This window comes from Rhinolophus ferrumequinum, chromosome 10 (assembly GCF_004115265.2).
Source record: "Rhinolophus ferrumequinum isolate MPI-CBG mRhiFer1 chromosome 10, mRhiFer1_v1.p, whole genome shotgun sequence".
NCBI classification, from domain to species: Eukaryota; Metazoa; Chordata; class Mammalia; order Chiroptera; family Rhinolophidae; genus Rhinolophus; species Rhinolophus ferrumequinum.
This window is the reverse complement of record NC_046293.1, coordinates 25238493-25261560: the sequence shown is the minus strand read 5'-3', so window position 1 is coordinate 25261560 and position 23068 is coordinate 25238493. Positions and strand designations below refer to the sequence as shown.

The 23068-nt window shown below is 35.1% G+C and overlaps 1 protein-coding gene across 1 annotated transcript in view; it reads left to right on the top strand.

Annotated features, from left to right (window-relative positions):
• LOC117028750 (pregnancy zone protein-like) overlaps positions 1-16071 on the top strand; it is a 45563-nt gene extending 29492 nt beyond the window's left edge. Inside the window, exons 17-36 of the mRNA XM_033117638.1 lie at positions 1358-1463; positions 3952-4159; positions 4558-4786; positions 5297-5423; positions 5636-5757; positions 5943-5994; positions 7084-7167; positions 7691-7867; positions 8154-8241; positions 9569-9725; positions 10103-10177; positions 10473-10650; positions 11096-11319; positions 12196-12414; positions 12587-12714; positions 13089-13179; positions 13851-13919; positions 14306-14408; positions 15218-15304; positions 15897-16071. Of these exons, the coding sequence (XP_032973529.1) occupies positions 1358-1463; positions 3952-4159; positions 4558-4786; positions 5297-5423; positions 5636-5757; positions 5943-5994; positions 7084-7167; positions 7691-7867; positions 8154-8241; positions 9569-9725; positions 10103-10177; positions 10473-10650; positions 11096-11319; positions 12196-12414; positions 12587-12714; positions 13089-13179; positions 13851-13919; positions 14306-14408; positions 15218-15270 (2490 nt within the window). The 3' untranslated portion in view covers positions 15271-15304; positions 15897-16071. The remainder of the gene's footprint in view (positions 1-1357; positions 1464-3951; positions 4160-4557; positions 4787-5296; positions 5424-5635; positions 5758-5942; positions 5995-7083; positions 7168-7690; positions 7868-8153; positions 8242-9568; positions 9726-10102; positions 10178-10472; positions 10651-11095; positions 11320-12195; positions 12415-12586; positions 12715-13088; positions 13180-13850; positions 13920-14305; positions 14409-15217; positions 15305-15896) is intronic.
• Positions 16072-23068: the final 6997 nt, after the last annotated feature.

Below are 23068 nucleotides of genomic sequence, written 5' to 3'. Positions count from 1 at the left end.
GAGCAGAGATGTTAGTGAGCTTTAAGTATGTTACCTAAAATGTTTATCTTTAGGATTAACTATAGCTAGGCAGAGTTATGAAAGGGAAGTTTATCTAGGTTGTGAGACTAAATCTGATCACACCAAAAAGGAATAAAAAGTCTCATTATACCTTGACAAAAACATATGTCATTCTCCCCATAGAGTTCTGCAGCTTAGCTGAGGGCAAATTAAGTCTTCCTCTTCTGGAGACTCCAGAATCATAAATCAGTTGTTGGTGGAAGGATGGAAAGAGGACTCTAGGTTTGTTAGCTCACTGTTTCACTTTTAAACATTTATTTCTTACTTCTTTCTTCCTATTCTATATCACTATATCACCACTGGCCACTATGCTCAGAGTCCCACAGTTTCCTATGTCCTCTGAGATAGGGCAGCAAGTAGTATTTAACTATGAGAATTATCAAAGAATGAGGAAGTTGGGAACAGGTGGGATCTAGGAATCAGGCTACTGTGGGCATCTGCATGTGTGTTTTGGATGCAGAGATTCGATATAATTTTTTAAAAATCTGAGAAAGAAAAGAGGAAGGGGATGAGTTGGGCATAGCTATTCAGGGAAAGGCCTAGGATCCAGGTGTGATCAAAAAATATGGTGAATGTTTAAACAAAAAAATATGTTACAGAAAAAGACACATTTCATTAGTCCCCTCAAAATACTCCCCTCACTTCGAGCACATTTATTCCATTGTTCTTGCCACTTTCTGAAGCAGTTCTGGAAGTCCTCTTTTGTGAGTGTCTTTAGTTGTGCTGTTGTGGCTGCCTGGATGTCCTGAATTGAATTAAAACATTCATGGTCATTTTGACTTTGGGGAAGAGCCAGAAGTCACACGGTGCCAGATCCAGTGAATGAGATGGATGAGGACACACCATAATGTTTTTATTTGACAGAAATCGCCATATAACAGAAGTGATGTGTGACACCGAGTGTTGTCAGGGTAGAGGAAGATTTACAGCACACTTTATACACCCCTTCTCTCAACCGTAGCTCACACCCAACTGACTGCACTGAACAAGTTGAAACTTGTCACACACTGTTACTAAGGTTTGACTCACCACTTCCTACTATTGAAGATCTCTGCTTTTCCATTGGATTGCACTCGGCAGCAGCATTCACCATACTCTGTGATCAAAATGGAAAGACTTCGTGTCACACTCCATTTTCATATTTATAAAATAGCTCTCTTCTCTATTGTGGGGAATTTTCATGATGATCCTATGAGCTATATGTATAACAATAGTGCAAGTGTAATACAAATGTAAGAAAATATTCCAGTTTTAAGATTAGATTGCCAATGTGCTCTAATAATTAATTTTCTTCCAGTCTGCAGGATTAAATATTTTTACCAACTCAAAAATCCGCAAACCATATTTTTGTCAGCTGCCTCTGCCATATTCACAACCGCCGGTGGCCTATGCAGATAGTATCGGTGAGATTTATTTGACTGTTAGAATAATAGGAACTATTATTATATTATATTTCTATTATAAAATAATAGAAAATAGAATAATAAAAAAGAAAAATGATGCTTTGCTGGGCTGGGTTGGGATAAAAAGCTATTTTTCTATGTATTGAATATTGTGACTCTGCAGCAACTACTTGGTAACTTTTCTGGAAATAACATTTTTCCCCTAACAAATAGGATTTTTTTTAGCAATTGTTTCTTTATCTCTCCCTCTCTGAAATCGAAATTGACTGATTTTTGTCCTAGCCTTTAATAGTCTTGCTACTTTAAATTATCCTTATGCACTGTGGATTCAATACCTAAATGAGTCAGGGTAAGATAGATTATATTTCAGTAAAAAACAAACCCCCACATCTCAGTGGCTAAGCACATAGCAGTTTATTTTTTGCTCACACAAAAACTGCTTATGAGTCCAGTAGCTCTCCAGAAAAGCTCCCTATGTGAGTCAGGGATATGAACTCTGCTTTCGTCTTGTGACTCCATCATCTCCAAGGCGCCTTTCAAGGTCACTACCATGGGAAGAATAGGTATGCACATGACTTTTGCAGCCAGCAAGGGAGGCTGAGAAGTGTGAAGGAGAATGTGGATATTAATTGTCCCTGTCATATTATTTTATGAAAATCAAAGTGATTTTGAGATATTGAACAAAATGTAATAATTCACCTTTTGGCAGATATATTACTAGTCTCTTTGTGTGTTTCAAGTATACCTGGAAATGAGGAAAAGTTGAAAAGATTCTAACTCTGAGAATTCTTTTCTACTGATATCAGGATTAGAGAAGTTACTCACTGCATGCTTGGATATCTACTAATCCTACTTTCTAATAAGAAATGTGGTGGTATAAAATGATTTTTAAATAAAATAAACACATATTTTAATAAAGTAGAAATTATTTACCTGGGAATAAAAGGAATAAAGTTCTAGTTGAAAACAGAAGAGTGAATAAGAATATTCCCTCAACAGAAAGAAAATTCTGTACAGTGAAAAAGAGTACTGTGCTAAGAGCAAAGGGATATGTTTGCATCATACCCCTATCTGATATAACATATGTGACTTTAAAATGTGCAGACTCATTTAAACTTTTGAAGGCCCAAGTTCTTCATATCTAAAGTCAGAACGACAACACCAAAGTCACTGAGGCATCATGAACATAAAATGAAAAAATATAATTATGATCCCATGTAATAGCATGTTCTTTGTTAGGAAAAAAAACTGAAAAGCACAATTACTTTATTGCTATATCTTTCTTAATACTAAGTGTGTATTTTCTTTCCAATCCTAAGAGAAAACATGGTGGAATGAGCCAGAAAAACTGAAAATAATGTACCATCATGATGTTCTTTTCTCAAATATTATGTAATATTCTTAACAAATTTTTTATTTGGTATTTGTCACCTATTCATTCTTTTCTTTTTCAGTTACACCACCTTAGTCCTACCCCTCATTTTTTCCTAACCAAATTACTTACCACACTAATTTACCTTCCTTTCTTCCAGTCTATCTCCACTTCAATCTGTCCCATCTAGTGTGAAAAGTATATCACCCTTAAACATTGCTTTTATCATATCAATTATTTCTCATACATAGTCACTACTTCCAGAATTCATAGAATTATTGTACTTCAGTTTTTTAAAAAGCATGTCCAACTCTATTATTTTATATATATAAAAAATATATCATGTATATTTATACATTATTCATATTATCTTTATCTTCTGATCTCTGGAGTATCACTTTTTAATCAAGCTAACGCCTGCCTTAACAGATCTAATTTATTTGTCCCAATCTTCATGGTGTTTTATTATATAATTACACCTATTTACTTAACTATGTTAAACACCCCCCCAAAATAGACATTCTATTCCAGGGGGGTAAGTTTTTCATTACCCTTTTGGAGCATCCCTTCTGATCTCCGTGTGCACACTTGCATAGCTGTTTCCTTGAAATGCCTTCTCTGTTCTCCTATTTCTCATCCTCCAGTGATCATCTAAGTTCTACTTTGACAAAGTCTTTTCTGGCCAATCTAAAGTTCATTTCTGTCCTGTATTGAGTCTCTGCTGTCTATAACACATACTTTATCCTATTATTCATGTCTCCATATCTTACTCACTGTTAAATAAAAAATCATTCCTGAAATCCTCTTGCTGTAGCTACTATCCATTCCTCTTGTTTGATTCTCACCGCAAATAGAGAACACGTGATCACCATGTCCGTGTAAAAGCAATATTTGGTGTATTAAATTACTCTATATTCTTCCCTCCACCAACTGAATAATCAGCTTAGGGAGAGCTACATTTGTTTTTATGTCTAAAGAAAAATGCATTTACCTCCAGACTATAGGAAGGACTAGCCTGCCTGTAGGACAAATACATAAGTAACAAGTTGGTAGGTTAAATTGTTCAAATAATAAACATTCCCTGAGCAAATGACCTTATTCTACTTGATAAATAAGGCAACTATAAGAAATTAATGGTAAAAGTGACGTTTACATTGGGCCCTGCATGTTGTCTTTCCATAGGAGGTCAACAAATGTTTGGAGGAGTTGCTTCTGCTCCAGGTTATCCAATGAACTTTAGAGATGACTTTGCAGCCGAAGAAGTAAAAGAGACAGTCCGGACGTATTTCCCTGAGACCTGGATCTGGGACTTGGTGCCACTTGAGTAAGTTGTGTATTGACTGGAATTTAGTTCAGGAAATTTGAATTTGCCTCTGTGATTCTGGTGTTATCCTTAGTTCCTGATCCTTTCAGTTCTTCTCCACTACTTTCTGGTAAATATTTAGATTCATAGATCATTTATGTCATAGCTAAACAGTGCAATTTTTTTCTAATTTTGTCCTGAGATACCTGAAATAATAAAAAGCAGAGAGTTACCCTTGCCCCTAAAGACAAAAGAAAAACTTTCAGAGATCTCATTAATAGTGACAGACCTTATCAACTTTAACATTCTACTTTAACATTTACCACCCTAGGCTACTAAGTTATCATGTTTTAGGATCAGCTATGGTCCATGCTAAAAAAGGGATTCATTCACTCTCCTCCTCTTTTTTTTTCCACTAGTTTATCAGGAAGTAGTGAGTTGGCAATGAAGATCCCTGACACCATTACAGAGTGGAAGGCCAGCGCATTCTGCTTGTCTGGAACAATGGGGCTTGGCCTCTCTCCCATCATCTCTCTTCAAGTCTTCCAGCCCTTCTTCCTAGAACTCACTCTCCCCTACTCTGTGGTGCGAGGAGAAGCCTTTACACTCAAAGCCACTGTATTCAACTATTTGTCCCACTGCATTCGGGTAAGGGCACTTCTCTAGAAGTGAGCAAAAGTAGAAGGAAGGAACACCATTACCATTCATTGCCTGGGTACCCTAGGTAGTCTCCTACTAAATCATAATTGAATACGAAGTAACCTAGTTTTGTAATGAAATAAGTACTAAGAGCAAAACTACCTGACAGATCTAAAGTGGTACTGTTAGATTCATTTGGGACTTGGTATTATCTGCGTATTCCTAAATTCAGATTTTATTTCCACCCGATTACTTCGTTTTTTCACTCTGACTAAGGAAACTATCTCTTCCTTGCATTGGCACGAGCCTAAATCCTGGGCATTTATCTTAATTCCTGTCAGTTTTTGAATTCCTTTATGGCAAACATCTAAACAGCAAAGTGTTTGACAGAATTTACCCCATTAGAAAAATTTCTTAAAGCCTTTCAATTAGCATGCGTTGTCCCTTTAAGCTTCATTCCTCCATTACTGACCCTCTGCCTGTGTTCTTTCTCAACTTGTGGGTGGGTATGGGGGACAGATCAGCATGCAGCTGGAGGACTCTCCTGCCTTCTTAGCTGTCCCACTAGAGAAGAATGAAGAATCTCACTGTGTCAGTGGAAATGGGCGGATAACTTTGTCCTGGGCTGTGACCCTAAAGTCACTCGGTGAGTTGTAAAGCTGTTGCAAATCCCACCTCTTATGTTCTAATGAATTGCTTTCCTCTTTAACCAAGATATGTGTTGTAATTATTTGCTTTCCTCTATGACCCTCTTACAATGATCAACTGAAAGAAAACCATTATATAAATTGGGGAAATAAAAAAAAAACCATTCAACATAGAATTACTGTTTAACTCCTTAAGAATCTTATTCCCCAGGAATGGTGAATTTCACAGCTACTGCAGAAGCCCTGCAGTCTCAGGAATTGTGCGGCAATGAGGTGCCTAACGTTCCAGCACTTGGACGGAAGGATACTGTAGTCAAGCCCTTATTAGTCGAGGTATGCAGGTATACTTCCTCAGAGATCTTATTATATAATATGTATGTGACAGTGACATTTAATTCCCCAAAATATGGATGTATCCACAACTCAATTTTTTACTACCATTTTCTCCTCGAAAGTGATTTTTCTCTTACACATTCAGTGTCACTTTACTTTTTGACTTTTTTTCTTTCAATATCAAGCCTGAAGGAATAGAAAAGGAGGAAACGTTCAACACACTCCTCTGTGCATCAGGTAAGTGTCAAAAATAGACAAAATTCTCATGTTAATCCACTTGCCAAAGCATATGGTTATAGAACGTCCTTTGGGGCATGTTTTTCGCTGGGGGGAAGAAATTGTATACTTTCCATGTATAAATCTAAGGACACTTGATGAAGAACAACCTTTTCCTGATGAAGGCATAGAGAAATCAAAAGACTTAACTAAAAGTTCTGGGCTAAAAAGCAGGATGAAAGCTGATGACAGTAGGGCAGGATTCTTTCCAATACAAAACTGTGTTTCCCAAACCTCTCTCTAAACAATTTTCACAATATTGAAATTTCTGCATGGAACTAGTATTATTTATTATCCAATTAATAGTTTAAATGTACTCATTTTTTTTAAGTAAGTTATTTTAAGAAGAACTTCAGGTCTAATCTGCTCTTGGAACACATCCAGCATGCTCTAATCTCTGGAGTCTTTTCATTTTTCATTCCTTTTTCCTGAAAATCTCTTCCCCCCAGATATCTCCCTGACTTAAAGTCTCCAATCACCTATGATTTATTTTATCAACGAATTTTTTAGTAGGTAGCCCTCTCCCGTACCCTGCACTTCCTGATTTGCCTTGACCCATAAAAACACTTACTCTGCTTTAATTTTCTCCCTAGAACTTAACATCTATTATACTAAATATTATTTTTTATCTTATTACTCCCATTAAAAGGAAAATTCCAGGAAGTCAGGAAATTTGTTTTGAAAATTATTATATCGTTGTACTTAAACAACAATATAGCACAGACTTAATACATATTTATGGAATAAATGTGTTTTTAAAAACCACTAACAATAGTACAAATTAACATAAATAATGAGGAGAAGGAAATAAGTATAGCATATAGACATAAAGAAATCTATGGAAATTTAGCACAAATTTGAGTATATGATTAATATGAACTACACTATGAGATGCTTCAGAAAAAATTTGGATTGCATCAAACAAATTACATAATGACCAAGAGTAATAAGAGGTTAGATCTTGATCATATAGAGGGAAAATATTCAAACAAAAGCAGAACATTTCTCTTGTTTTTTCCTTCTTTATATATATTTCTTTTCTTTCATTAGAAACAGGAGTACCTGAAAAGTTGTCACTAAAAGTTCCATCAAATGTGGTTGAAGGATCTTCCAGGGCGACATACTCAGTTTTGGGTGAGTCTCCCAGCCCAAAGGAAGTAGCTGTCCATCTCCATAATTCTAGTGCACTGGGCCTCACTGTCCATGGTTAATGAGGTCCCTGACTCTAGGTGCTAGATTGAGAGAAAAAGCCTAAAGTAAGGATTGCACTGTGTATTAGTCAGAAAGGGGGATGAATAGATGTTGTGATATATATCTTGATATACTCTAAAATGTAAGAAGGGTCTTTATCTTCAAGAGACTGAGTATGTGTTGATGCTGCCTAATAGATTTGACCATAGTTGGTTTTTACCAGATATGTGGCTCATCAGAAATGATGTATCCTACCATTCAGTTTTTTCCATCCTTGAATCACATATTTTATTTTGCCTAATTTTCTCTTTCTTTTTTTATTTCTTGTTTTTCTTTACCTCCTATGCTTTCTTGTCTATCCCTCTATAAGTGGCTTGACCTCTCACTTAGCTAGTAATCTATATTCCTATCCCAACATAAACCAGCTCTGAGTTCCTCTGATTTTTCTTTACCTTTGATGCCCCAGGTGATATATTAGGCTCTGCAATGCAAAATCTTCAGAATCTTCTTCAGATGCCCTATGGTTGTGGAGAGCAGAATATGGTTCTTTTTGTTCCTAACATCTATGTTCTGAATTATTTGAATGAGACACGACAGCTGACAGAGAAGATCAAGTCCAAAGCCATCAGCTACCTCGTCGGTGGTAAGAGATCTCCTCAATAGGAGAAACTTTAATTGAGTCCCTAAATATCTCCTTCAGTGAACTCATATCAGTAGCCCTTTTGTTAAGACTTAATAATTATTGTTGCTGTGATATCCAATAAAAGGTATCACTTTACAATCAGAAAATTCAATGACATCATCGAGTCTTGGAGATATTTTAATAAAAATGCAGTTTTCCTATGACTCCTCAACAAGTTTTGAGATAAAGACTGATAAGTTTCCAATGTTTCTGCTATGTCATAAATCTATGAAAACTTCCTCTTCAGGGTACCAAAGACAGTTGAATTATAAACACAACGATGGTTCATACAGCACCTTTGGGGATCATGATGGTAGAAGTCAGGGAAACACTTGGTAAGATAATTATTTCCATAAGCTTTTTGTAAATCCATAATATTTCAGAATTCTGGAAATAGCTATTTGCTGAGTTCTTCCACAGAACTCAGACTTCTGTATACCTGGAGTTCTTTCACAGAAATCTGTTATCCTTTAAAAATCCATATGTGCATTATCATACTGGGTGATTTCACCATTCGTCTATGAAAGCCTACCTGCTCTGATAGCACAGCAGATAGCAGTAAAATAAGGATCCCCAAAATGGAAATATAAGGCAGGAAGTGTTATGATGTGAAATGATCAAGGAAGAAGTTTCCACACTGTGCATTAAGAAAGGGAAGGAAAAGAAACTGTGATGTGGTAACATCATTCAGAAAATGGAAGTTTTGGTGGGGCGAAGGCTTGGAGCCTCCAGCAAACATTTCATGAGAAAAGAGGTGAAAAGCATCAATTCCAGAGAAACCAATGAATTTGAGAGATTTAAAAAAACAGTCTGAGAATGGGGTAACAGGTGGGGCGGCACTGTGAAAAAGGTAGAGGGATTAAGAAGTACAAATCAGTTGTTACAAAGTAGTCATGGGGATGTAAGGTATAGCATAAGGAATATAGTCAATAATATTGTAATTACTGTGTATGGTATCAGATGAGTACTAGATTTGTTGGGGTGATAGATAGGAGGGGGTTGGGAAGCAGTGTGAAAAAGGTGAAGGGATTGAGAAGTACAAATTAGTAGTTACAAAATAGTCGTGGGGATGTAAAGTAAAGCCCAGGGAATATAGTCAATAATATGGTGATAACAATGCATAGTGCCAGCTGGGTACTAGACTAGTCAGGACGATTACTTCTTCTTAAATTATATAAATGTCTAACCACTATGCTGTACCCCTGAAATTATTATAAAATAATGTTGAATATCAACTGTAATTGAAAAACTAAAAAAAAGGGGGGGGCGTGAAGGGGAATAAGAGGTCCGAATTTCCAGGTATAAAACAAATAAGTGACAGGAATGTAATATACAGCCTAGGGAATACAGTCAATAATATTGTGATAGCTTAGTGTGGTGTCAGATGGTTGTTGGACTTATCATGGTGATCACTTCTTTAGGTGTATAGATGTTGAATAACTATGGTATACCCCTGAAACTATGTAATATTGTATGTTAGCTATATTTTTAATAAAAATCTTTTAAAAAGAGAGAATATTTAGGACTCACGTATCGTTTCCCCACCAATTACCCCCAACCATTTTCTTCCCTGAATTATGAAAACCAATGTCTGCAGGCAGTGCATAAGGTGAGCTTTAAGTGAGATGGTCCTCATATCTCAGACTCTTCTTTGCTGGACAGGCTCACTGCGTTTGTGCTCAAGTCCTTTTCTCAAGCCCGGTCATACATCTTTGTGGAGGACTCACACATCACGAGTTCTCTCACCTGGCTCTCACAAAAGCAAAGGGAAAATGGTTGTTTCCAGCGCTCTGGATCACTGCTAAACAATGCTATGAAGGTGATGTCTTTAATATTGTTCTGGTTCTTGAAGATGGTGACATGTAGGAGGAGCAAAGATGCTCCTATTGATTCCTCAAGTCCTGCGGGCATAGCTTTGAGGAAGGACAGGTGACTCCAAAGCTTCTGAAATCTAGCAATAAAGTAGCAGTTTTTATTAAATGAAAATAGTGTGCCAATGTATTACTGAAAGTAAAGCAAAGGGACTTGGGACAGATTGGAGAAATTTAGGGTAGAGGAAGAAAGAAGAAAATCAATAATATTGCTCAAGAAAAGATGCTTTCTAATGAAGATGTCTCAGGGGAAATGTAGATGGAGTTAGTCAACTCTCCCTGATGAATATCGGCATGTTTGACTATCTGCTTCTGATCCTTACAGGGTGGAGTGGATGACGAGCTAACACTGTCTGCCTACATCACCATTGCTCTGCTGGAGATGCCACTGCCCGTTACTGTATGTACTAGCACATTGCCTATATCTGCCTCTCACAAATGTAAGGGGGGGGGGGAATCATGGAACTATGAATCTCTGAGGAAAATGAGTTGTGGAGTTTGTGTGATTTAATTTTAGTGTGTTTCACGGGAACATAAAAATCTACAATCTTTTGGAAGCTGCAGAGGAAATTATTTTTCTGGTCCAAACTGTGAGGTTGCACAGGAACATGGAGCTTTTAATCAGGGGTTAGCCTGGAGGGTAGTTCATTCGCCTGGTTCTGCTATCTAAAGATCTCCTTTCCTCTTCTTTATAGCACCCAGTTGTTCGCAATGCTCTGTTCTGCCTGGAAAGTGCCTGGAGGTCCACCTTTGAGGCCCAAGGAAGTTTCGTCTATACCAAGGCACTATTGGCCTATGCCTTCGCCCTAGCAGGAAACCAGGCCAAGCGAAGTGAGCTGCTTGAGTCACTGGACAAAGAGGCTGTGAAAGAACGTAAGAGCTGCTGCTGCAAAGTTTACTTCCAAAAATCACCAGTTAACAGAAGAAGGGACAGGACTTATTGAACTCACAACTATCATGATTATATTATATCATATCATATCATATCATATCATGCTATACTGTATTATAAGAATAATTATAATTGAACACAAATTCTCTAGGTAACATGGATCATTTTATAAACTCACACCTTATATACGCTATACAGCTCAACTTCTAATTTCACACAAGTATGTAATAGACAGAAAGACACAATGTGATTTGCTGGAACCTCAATTTACTTTCTTGGCAAAGATTTGTTTGGTTGGTGATTACTCAATACTTTTACTTCCTTTACGTCAATTTACTAGGTGAGTTCTAATTATAATGATCATTCATGAATTAGGTTTTGAAAACATTCTCTAAGCTTAAGATTCTGTCATTTTCCATTTGAAAGAGGACTCAATCCACTGGGAACGTCCAGGGAAACTTCAAGAAGCTAAGGCATTCTATTATCAGCCTCGGGCTCCTTCTGCTGAAGTGGAGATGACATCTTACTTGCTCCTTGCCTATCTTACTGCCCAGCCTGGCCCATCTTCAGAAGACCTGTCTGTAGCCTCACGTATTGTGAAATGGATCACCAAGCAACAAAACCCCAATGGGGGCTTCTCCTCCACTCAGGTCTGTGGAGAAACTCTAGGTAGAAAAATAAATACATTAATACATATGTAAACACAAACATATTCAAGGAGTTGAATACTTGAATAGTGTATCTAATTCATATTTTCTTCATATTCTCTAATTCATATTCCTCCATCACCAGAAAGGTTCCAGCCTCATTACTTTATATATGTATTATTGCTTTGTCCTGTGTACAGTCTCATATTTTCTCTCCTTAGTGGACCCTCAATGTAAAGTAGATCAATTGCCATAAAGCAAAGTTTTTATAAGATTACTTCCCTGATAATGTAAATCTTTTTTCATCCAAAGACTAAAATTATCTAATATTTTACCCAAAATATTTCCTCTCCTCAGTAAACATGAATATTCTTCTCTAAGTAGGTTGATCCCTTCACTTTTTCTGGAATCGGCTCCCTCCCTTTTCTATGACGTCACTTATAACATTTCCCACCCTGGTACTCCCTGATTCCTCTCATCTGTCCATATAAAGTTTTCTCATTATTCAGAGATAATCATATTTCTCACCGTCTTCACAGTCTTCTCTTACTATTCTATCTCCAATTTCTTCTCCCTTCTCTGAATTTTTCCAACAAATATTATTATATGAATTTATAAATTATTGAAATAGCCTCTGCTTTGTGTCAAATATTTGAGTCTTATTTCCATATGTATATTGTAAACTACTTGAATGAAGAAATTTCTTCATTTCCCCCCAAAGAACCTAGAATAGTTCATGATGAATAAACCATGTCTGAACTGAACTGAAATCCAGTTAATGAACTGTGTTTATAACTAAATAACTCTGAGAGTAGTGTTGATATGGTTTATATCTAGTATGATTTTGTTACCTTCCTGCACTCATTTTTTTTTTTTCAGGATACGGTGGTAGCTCTTCAAGCACTTTCCAAATATGGAGCAGCAACTTTCTCTAAAAGGGAGAAAGCAGTTACAGTTACCATCAAGTCTTCAAAGACCTTCTCAGAATCATTTCAAGTAGATGATGCCAATCGCCTATTGCTGCAGGAGGTTGCCTTGCCAGAGGTTCCAGGGGAGTACAGCACAATGGTGTCAGGGTCAGGATGTGTGTACCTGCAGGTGAGACTGCCCGGGTGCAGGGGATACTGCAAATGGGAGAAAGAGTCTCAAGAATTAGATTTGAATTTCAAAATAGAAAAAGAAATGTGTGCTAAGGGAAGGTATGAATCATCTAGAAGAGATAGACTACTTGAGTGTAAAAATAAAAGATTTCTTTTTCAATTTGTTTTAGACATCCCTAAGATATAACATCCTGCCCAAGAAAGAGGGGAAAGTTCCCTTCACTCTGAAAGTTGATACTCTCTCCAAGAATTGTGAAGTAAATGTTGACAGGAAATTCCAGATTCACATCAACATTAGGTAAATCCTAAGTCACTACCGGAATTTTTATAGAATATGGCAAAATCGATTTTCTTCTGTGGGAGAACTTCATTGTCCAAAGTCACATGTAATGAATATGGAATTCTTGCAATATTTATTAGCAAGAAAATTTTCTTCACTCTTACTGAAAAGCCTTAACTTTGAGAATATGATGTTGCCATACATGCAGAGTGTGATTTCATAATGATGGGCTTTTCAAACAACCACAGCAGAAGCAAATAAAGTAGATGGAAAAGCTGAGTGGTTGTTAGGGATAGAAAACACTAGAGATGAAAGAGAAGGGAAGATTTCTATTTTGAATGAATTCCAAAGAATTTTTTTGAACGCCTTGTCCCTATGCCTTGACTTCATAGTTATACTGGGGAACGACCCAGCTCCAACATGGTCATTGTTGACGTGAAGATGTTATCAGGCTTCATACCCGTGAAAGCATCAGTGAAAAAGGTAAACCCTAAATCCCTTACAGATAGTAGGCAACAAAGTTGTGATAAATATTATTTATGTTTGTCAATTTTCTTTTATTGATTCAGTTTTCAAGAGATTTACTCCCTCAAACTCGCCTCTCTAGAGTGTCTTTCCATCATTTTAGTAGTGGGTACCATTGTTATGTGGTCTCAAGTATAAGGCATAAGTTATAAATATGGCTAACAATGTTCCAGCAAGCCCTGAGACATCTAGGTATGTGGAGTGGTATTGAATTATCTTCCAACTACATATAAAAATAAAATGGGAGAATATGTTATATATATATATATATATATATATATATATAGATATAGATAGATAGATAGATAGATATATAGATATATATATAGATATATATATATACACACACACACATATATGTGATATATGTGAAATAAATATAGTATAATCATCCCTTTTTTCTTTTTATATATAGTTAGAAGTTAATTACCTATGTTACATATGAAATATAGATAGAAAGAGGGCTTAATGAATATTACTATTATCATTATTATTATTACTATTAATCTTGAAGAAATCAAAATTAGTAGTTTGGATGTTTCTGACCAACCATTTAGACCATAAATACCCCAGAACTGCTCTCAGCCTGCTCTCATCCCATATCTCTGGCTTATTCTCCTGGTCAACAGCTCCAAGAAAGACCTCAGATTCAAAGGACTGAAGTGAGCACCAACCATGTCCTGATTTACTTTGAAAAGGTGAGATCCTCTGTGACTCTGTTAGATCTGGGAGAACTACTGGAGGTTCTAACAAACCAATCCAGATTTCAAACAATGTTTTTCAGATATACAGGTGAGGATTTAAAAAAGCTGCAGAGGGAAATGAATCCAGGACTGGACAATAAGGTTTATTACCGGTGACTGTCCATAGAATCATCTTTTTTTGCCTTTCTTTTATCTGACATTGACTGTACAAAATGTCTCATTTTTTGTTTTAGAATGTTTCAAAATGTCTCATTCTTTCCATAGGTTTTGGTACAAATGGATAGCATAACTATAGGTTTTGATAATATCTTAAGAAGACAAGATGCTAACTAGTAACTAAGTTAATCTTTAATTCTAATTCAGTTTTTCTGTCTCTCCAGCTAACCAAAGAAACCCTGAGTTTTTCCTTCTCAGTGGAACAAAATATCCAAGTGGAGAATTTAAAACCAGCTACAGTAAAAGCCTATGATTATTATGAGACAGGTGAGTGAGATTCAGACATGTTGAACATTGAAAGGAAAAAAATGACTAACCTAATAAAAGATCACCTTAACTTAAAACTCCACAATCTTTCACTGCAAAAAACAGTGAATTTATGGTCACTGGATAACCATTTTCTTGTATATTAACCTCTCATGTGACCCCTAAACAAGTCTTAGAGCCACTCTTATAGTTTGATCTTGAAGCAATAGGAGATCAATTCTTTCTAAATTGCCTTGTAGAGTTGTTTGCTCTGGACTGAATTTCTCCATAAAGATAAGAAGAGTAGCAATGACTAAAAAAACCAACATATCAATACTGATGTGTAATATAAGATCTAAAATTGGATCTATTTTTGACTTGTGCCTTGGATAGTCTAACAAAATTTGGTAAGCTTTGTAATATATCAGGACATTCTTCCATTTACTCATGACATTGAACTAGAAACTTAACATCATAGCATGCTGGTAGTGTTAAAACTTTACTCCTTAAATTAAGGAAAGGTTGAAAGAGGAAGGTACAACTCCAGTGAGAAAAACACAGCTGTGAAAAGGGGCTATACAATGTCCTATAGGTAGAGACAGTTTCCTTCTATCTGCCCCTCAATTCTGTATCCAAGCCCAATTATCTCTTATTCTCTCCCACTTCAATCCCAAATGGCTTAGTACAGAAGTAAGTCACTTATATTGGCTCCATACAGTGTTTACATTTTCTTTCTTAACTTACATTATACAGTTTATTTACAATTAACTGCTCATGTGCCCATTACTGAACGTTTTCACTCTTTCTGTCTTATCATTCTTATGTTTCAGAGGAATTCACCATTGAAGAGTACAGTGATCCCTGCAGTGCTGGCGAAGTGTAAACAGTCAAATCCAATTCCAACATAAAGAAAATAAGTAAATATCTGTTGTCTGCATAAGGCTGCTTCTTGAGTATATCTATATCATATTATAAACCCCCCTCATGTATCATTTATGAATTAAACTATTTCAAATGTATTATAGAACTTCTCTATAGAAAAAAATGCAAATAAAGTATAATTACTGGTGTCTAGAGTGACTTATCTGAAGATGAAATCAGGAATTTACCACATATAACAACAAAATTATCTAATATATCTAGCTTATATTCTATATGCAGTGGTAATACATTTATCACTCATGACCTTTTGAGGATGTTTCTAAACTTATACTAGTTAAGGTCAAGAAACTTTTCATTGTTATTATCCATATAGCACAGAATGAGAGATGTGATCTATGGGACCTTCTGCAGGCTGGTTGATAGGTTTCATCTTTGACAAAATAATGCTTGCTATGAGACCTGTTCTCCACTTTCAAAAAAAAACCCAAAAAACTGAGAACAGCCCTATCATTAAAAATACTTAAAATTGTATGAAATTCAAATATTTATATTTGAAACATGAAAAATTATTCCTTTATTAGATCACAGATTTTTTCTAATGTTTCTACTGTTTCTTTAACTGTTTAGAAACTGAACATGGAAATGTTTAAAAATGGAAACTTATGGACCTCATCATATGAACTTCTCCAGAAATGAAGAACAAAGATTTGTCAAGAGAGAAGTTAGTGGGAGAAAGAAGGGACAGCAATTGGAAATAGATGAAATTTGTATCTTAAATAAATTTATGACATTTACAACTCTATCTTTTGTTTTTCATCAATGTTATACTTCCCTTCTGAATATGTATCTATTCCCCATTGTTTATTTTTTTAGTTTTTTTATTATTAAACTTACTGGGGTGACACTAGTTGATAAAATTATAAAAGTTTCAAGTGTACAATTCTATAATACATCATCCATGTATTGCATTATGTGTTCACCACCCAGAGTCAGTTCTTTCATAGTGTTTTTTAAAAACACTTAAAAAAACTATAAAAAGAGTTGTACTCAAAAACAATGTAAAAACAAATGTAATTGAAAAATATGTTCAAGTAAACCACAGGAAGGTAGGGAAAAGAAAATAATGTTTCCAAATGTTGAAACAACAAAATGTCCATCTATAAGTGAATGGTTAAACTAACTGTGGTACATTCATACCATATAACATTACTCAGCAATAAAAAAGAACAAACTATTGATATACACAACAACTTGGATAGATCTCACAAACACTATGCTAAGTGAAAATAAAGCCAATTTCAAATAGTCATACCGTATAATTCTTTTTTTACTTTATTACATTTTGGGGGTGGCATTGGTTAATAAAATTATATTGGTTTCAGGGCTGGCTCAGTGGCTCAGGCGGCTGGAGCTCCATGCTCCTAACGCCGAAGGCTGCTGGTTCGATTCCCACATGGGCCAGTGGACTCTACAACCACAAGTTTGCCGGTTCGACTCCCACAAGGGATGGTGGGCTGCGCCCCCTGCAACTAACAATGGCAACTGGACCTGGAGCTGAGCTGCGCCCTCCACAACTACAATTAAAAGGACAACTTGACATGGAAAAAAATCCTGTAAATATACACTCTTCCCCAATAAAGTCCTGTTCCCCTTCCCCAATAAAATCTTTATTAAAAAAAATTATATTGGTTTCAAGTGTACAATTCTATCCTACATCATTTGTATGTTAAGTTGTGTGTTTTATATAACATTCTTGAAATGACAATATTTCAGAAATGGGGAAAAAATTAGTGATTTCCAGGGGTTATGAATGGTAGAGTGAGGGAGAAGGGTGTGAGTATAAAGGGACAACATTAGAGATATTTGTGATGATGAAATCGTGCATGTGTAAGAACAAAAGTCCTGGTTCAAGTTTTTACATTTAATTCCATCTCAAATTATTTTGGTCTATTGTGTAGTGAGTATCTAAACTGACTTTTCTTCTCACGTAGCTTTTTAATAATCCTTTTATCATTTATCAACCAATTATATATTCCCCTGCTAATAAACAGTGCATCCGTTATCACAAACTAAGTTATTATATAATCTAAGGCTTGTTTCTGAGTAATTTATTCTATTCCACTGATTAACTAGATTATTCTTTTACAATACTGAAATATTTTAATTACTGTGGCTTAGTAAAATGTTTTAATAACTATTATGGCTGGTCCCTCCATGTTTCTCTGTTTTCATCCTTTCTTTACAATACTAAGCTCGTTATTTTTTCTAGGTAAAACATTGAAATCCATTTATCAAGTTAATTAGTCATATTGGGTATTGTTTAGTATTATATTGTGTATAGATCAATTTATAATTACGAATTTCACAATATTTAGCCTTCCCTATTCAGACATAGTTTATCTTCATTTATTCAATTCACATGAAGTAAATTCTAATTCTGACTTAATTTCTGAATGCGGACTGAACTACAAAGTTAAAATTAAAGATTAACTTCATGGACATATATAGTAAGATAAGTCAAAAGCATAAAACAACACATGAGTGGAGACAAATTTAAAGATATGGACAAAAATAAAATTACAAGATAATGAAAGACTAAAACAGTATTTCTCATTTGTCGATAGAAATCATTGAAAGGTTTTAAGCAAGAGAATAGTTCAGATTCACATTATGATAGTTCAGTTTCTTGGCAATGACTAGAAAAAAGCAAGTTTTTGCAGATCTCCAGATACACAGCCCGTTTATGCAGAACTGGGCTGTCTTCTTCATTCTTAATTAATTGGTTTAGCACACACATCTCTCCTCCACATTTATACAATTCCACACTTTTAAAAATTGTTTATTTTTCTCTCATCTATAGATTCAGACCTCTTTGAAAGCCAAACCTGCATCTTAATCATGTCTACAGCCTCTTCATGCAACAAAGTGCTGGGAATGCCGTAGGCTCTCAGTAAAACAAAGTGGTGATTAAATGGGTCAGTGCAAAGTGAGCACATTCCCACAGATCAATAGAGGAGAAGTGGAATGACACAAAGGTACACACAAGTACAACAAATGAACTAGAAAGATTTTCACTGACACCTGACTTATTGCTGAATGCTTCACAAATACTTCATGGAAAAGTTTCTCATACTTTTCCAAAGTCAAATAAATGAGGAGAAAAAGGAATTTGGGTTATTTATTAGGACTTTAAGCAAAACTTGTTTAAAATTACATTTTATGCATTCGCTGAGCTCTAAAAGGGAAATCATTACCCCTATCTTGTGAAATTAGCTGTCAGCAATGATCAAAAGTGTTAAATCAAATTATCTGTTGTGTGTTGAATTATGTCCTCCAAGTAGATATGTTGAATTCTGAATCCCCGGTACCTGTGAATGTGACAGTTTGGAAATAGGGTCTTTGCAGATGTAATTACGATGTAAGTTAAGATGAGGTGATACTGACATAGGATAGGTCCTTTATCCAATATTACTGTTGTCCTATAAAAAAGGAGCAGATATACAGAAACAGGCACACACAGAAGGAAGACAATGCCAGACACACAGGGAGAATGCTGTGTGACAACGAAAGCAGAGACAGGAACACCAAGGACTGATGGCAACAAAAGATAGAAGAAAGGCATGGAACAGATTTCCCCTTGAGAACTTGGCAGGGTGCATGACCCTACCAACACCTTGATTTCTGACTTCTAGCCTACAGAACTGTGAGAAAATAAATTTCCCCTGTTTTAAGCCAGCCAGTTTGTGGTATTTTGTTACAGCACACCTAGGAAACTACCATAATAACCAATTAAAATAACATATTTTCATTAATTGACCTTACTTAGTTAATTCTTATTTGTCTTGTAAATCAGAACAAATGAGCAGGTCCAAAATAATTGGGTAGAGGAAAGAGAAAGCAAGAAATTTTCTTTTCCTGATACCAAAACCTAGTAAGGATAACACAAAAAAAGAATATTACAGACCAGTATGTCTGATGAATACAGATGCAAAACTCCTAAACAAAATTCTAGCAAATTGAATACAGCAATGCATTAAAAAGATTATACATCACAACCAAGTGGAGTTCATCCCAGGAACAGAAGGATGGTTCAACATATGCAAATCCATCAATGTGATATATCACATAAACAAAATAAAGGATAAAAATCATATGATTATATCAACAGATGCAGAAAAATCATTTGACAAAATACAACCTTAACAAAAGGGGTATAGGAGGGAAATAACATAATAAAGTCTACTTATGACAAACCCTCAACTAATATCATAATTAATGGTGAAAAACTGAAGCCCTTTGCTCTACAATTCAGGAACATGACAGGGCTGTCCCCTATCACCTCTGCTTATCAACATAGTATTGGAAGTCCTCGCCAGAGCAATCAAGCAAGAGAAAGAAATAAAAGGCATCCAAATTGGGAGTGAAAAAGTTAAATTGTCACTTTTTGCAGATGACGTGATGCTATATATAGAAAACCCTAAAGACCCCACCAAAAAGCTATTAGAAACAATAAACAAATACAGTAAAGTTGCTGGCTTCAAAACAACATACAAAAATCCATTGCATTCCTATATAGTAACAATGAAATCTCAGAAAAATTAAAAAAAATTCCCTTTGCAACTGCAACAAAGAGAATGAAATACCTAGAAATAAACTTAACCTAGGATGTGAAAGACCTATATGCTGAAAACTATAAGACATTTTTAAAAGAAATTGAAGAAGACACAAAGAAATGAAAGACATTCTATGTTCATGGTTTGGAAGAATCAACATAGTTAAGATGGCCATATTACCCAAAGCTATATACAGATTTAATGCAATCCCCATCAAAATCCCAAAGGCATGTTTTAAAGAAATAGAACAAAAAATCATCAGATTTATACAAAACCACAAAAGAGCCTGAATAGCCAAAGCAATCCTAAGAAAAAAGAATAATGCTGGAGGTGTCATACTGCCTCACTTCAGCTTGTACTACAGGGCAACAATAATCAAAACAGCATGGTATTGGCAGAAAAACAGACACACAGACCAATGGAATAGAATTGAGAACCCAGAAATAAAACCACATAAATATGAACAGATAATTTTTGACAAAGCAGCCAGAAACATACAATGGAGAAAAGACAGCCTCTTCAATAAATGGTGCTGGCAGAATTGGAAAGCCACGTGCAAAAGAATGAAACTAGACTGCTATCTGTCACTATATACCAAAATTAACTCAAAATTGATCAAAGACCTAAACATAAGACCTGACACAATAAACTGCATAGAAGAAAACATATGTACTATACTTATGGACCTTGGCTTCAAAGAGCATTTTATGAATTTGACTCCAAAGGCAAGGGAAGTAAAAGTTAAAATAAATGAATGGGGCTATATCAAACTAAAAAGCTTCTGCACAGCAAAAGAAACCACTGACAAAATAAAGAGGCAACCAACCAAATGGGAGAAGATTTTTGTGAACAGTGCCTCCGATAAGGGGCTAATATCCAAAATATATAAGGAACTCGTACAACTCAATAACAAAAAAAAAAACAAACACTCCAATTAAAAAATGGGCAGAGGACCTAAAGAGACATTTCTCCAAAGAGGACATACAAATGGCCAATAGACATATGAAAAAATGCTCAACATCACTAATCATCAGAGAAATGCAAATAAAAACCACAATGAGATATCACCTCACCCCAGTTAGAACGGCTATCATCAACAAGGCAAATAATAACAAGTGTAAGAGATTCTGTGGAGAAAAAGGAACCCTCATACACTGTTGGTGGGAATGCAGATTGGTGCAGCTACCATGGAAAGCAGTGTGGAGGTTCCTCAAAAAATTACAAGTAGAATTACCATATGACCCAGCAATCCCTCTCCTGGGTATCTACCAAAAAAAAATCTGAAAACATTTATCCATAAAGACATATGTGCTCCAATGTTCATTGCAGCTTTATTTATGGTGGCCAAGACATGGAAACAACCAAAGTGTCCTTTGATAGATGAATGGATAAAGAAGTTGTGGTATACATACACGATAGAATAATATTCTGCCATAAGAAAAGAAGAAATAGTACTACTTGTGACAACATGGATGGATCTTGAGGGTATAATGCTAAGCGAAATAAGTCAGACAGAAAAAGTAGAGAACATATGATTTCACTGATATGTGGTATATAAAACTGAAAACAACAAAAGAACAAGACAACAAATGAAGAAACAAAAACTCATAGACACAGACAATAGTTTAGTGGTTACCAGAGGGCAAGGTGGGAGGTGGGTGGTAGATGAGGGTGAAGGGGATCCAATATATGGTGATGGAAGGGAACTGACTCTGGGTGGTGAACACACAATGGGATTTATACATGATGTAATACAGAATTGTACACCTGAAATCTATGTAACTTTACTAACCATTGTCACTCCAATGAAAGTTAATTTAAAAAAAAAAAGAGATTTTCCTTTTGTTTTATATATTCCCAAACAGTTTAATTCAACAGTGAAAACATCTTGTTCTTAAAACAAATAAAAAACAAAATCTGAGATATGGGGTACAGTTTTTCACTTCTAGCCCTCTGCCTTGCTTATAGTTTATCTCAAAAACAATGAATCTCTTCTTCTTGTTAAAGTTCTCCACAAAGAATTTTCTGGTTTATTTTTTCTGTGGTCATAAAGAAAATAAAATGATTCATAATAAAAATAAATCCGTGAATCATTACTGTTGCTGTACTTCAATGTATGTTTGGATGAAAAGGTTGATTTGTAGATTTTAATCTGTTTTGATTCTCTCCCTCAAGAAATGTTTGATTAGTATTTAATACAAAGTAGAAGTATTGTTGAAGACCTTTCTTCTTAGTAATTTTAAAAATATAAAGGAGTCAGTGTTACTTAAATAGCAACAGTGTGAGAAATATCTTTATGCTTTTCACTTAATATTCTAAGGTATTTTTCTTATAGAATTTAGGAAACAGAATTGATATGATAACATTTAAATAAAGAACACTCAAGGTGTTAGAGGCATAACTTCTGCAAGGTTTCAAGTTATCACTGAAAAATTTTTGCCTAAGAAAATCTGTGCCAAGATACAATGTGTACTTAATCTGACAAAATGAAACTTGTCATGTCCCGTAAATGATCTATGATTTATTCAAAGTCTGTTAATGTACAAACCACCAAAAGCACATCAGTACACTTTGGTAACATTTTGTTCCAAATTCTCTCTTCATAGGCACTGAGCAGCTGAACATAAAAGTAAATTGCTTCTTGGAATCAGGCATAAAAAAAAGAAAAGATTGAAAAATAAAAGGGAATGCCTTGGTCAAATTGAGTAAAATAAAAAAGCATTTTTTAAAATAAAATACTTTATAATTCATACTGGTACTCATAGATGGATATTAACTATGCTGGGTTCTTTGACAATTTATTGGTAAAATTATAATTTTCTAAAAGAAAATATATATTCTTATGTACATAAAGGAAATTTATATTCTCAGGCAAATATAAAAGGAACACATGTCAAAAATTTGATTTAACCTACTCATTAATCAGGGAGGAAGGAATTGGGAACTGGTACAATATTTGTTTTGGGCATAATGGAATGTTCAATCATTAGATAGTGATGATGGTTGCATAACACCATGAATAAACTGAAACTGTACATTTGAAAATGTGATTTTAATGTAATATGAATTACATTTAAATGAAAATTGCTCAAAATGTGCCACCTATGGAAAAAAATGTATTGCTTTTTTTTTTTCAGATTCAATGTTATAAATGAAGGAAAAAATTCACTTCCTGCAGACCTTATT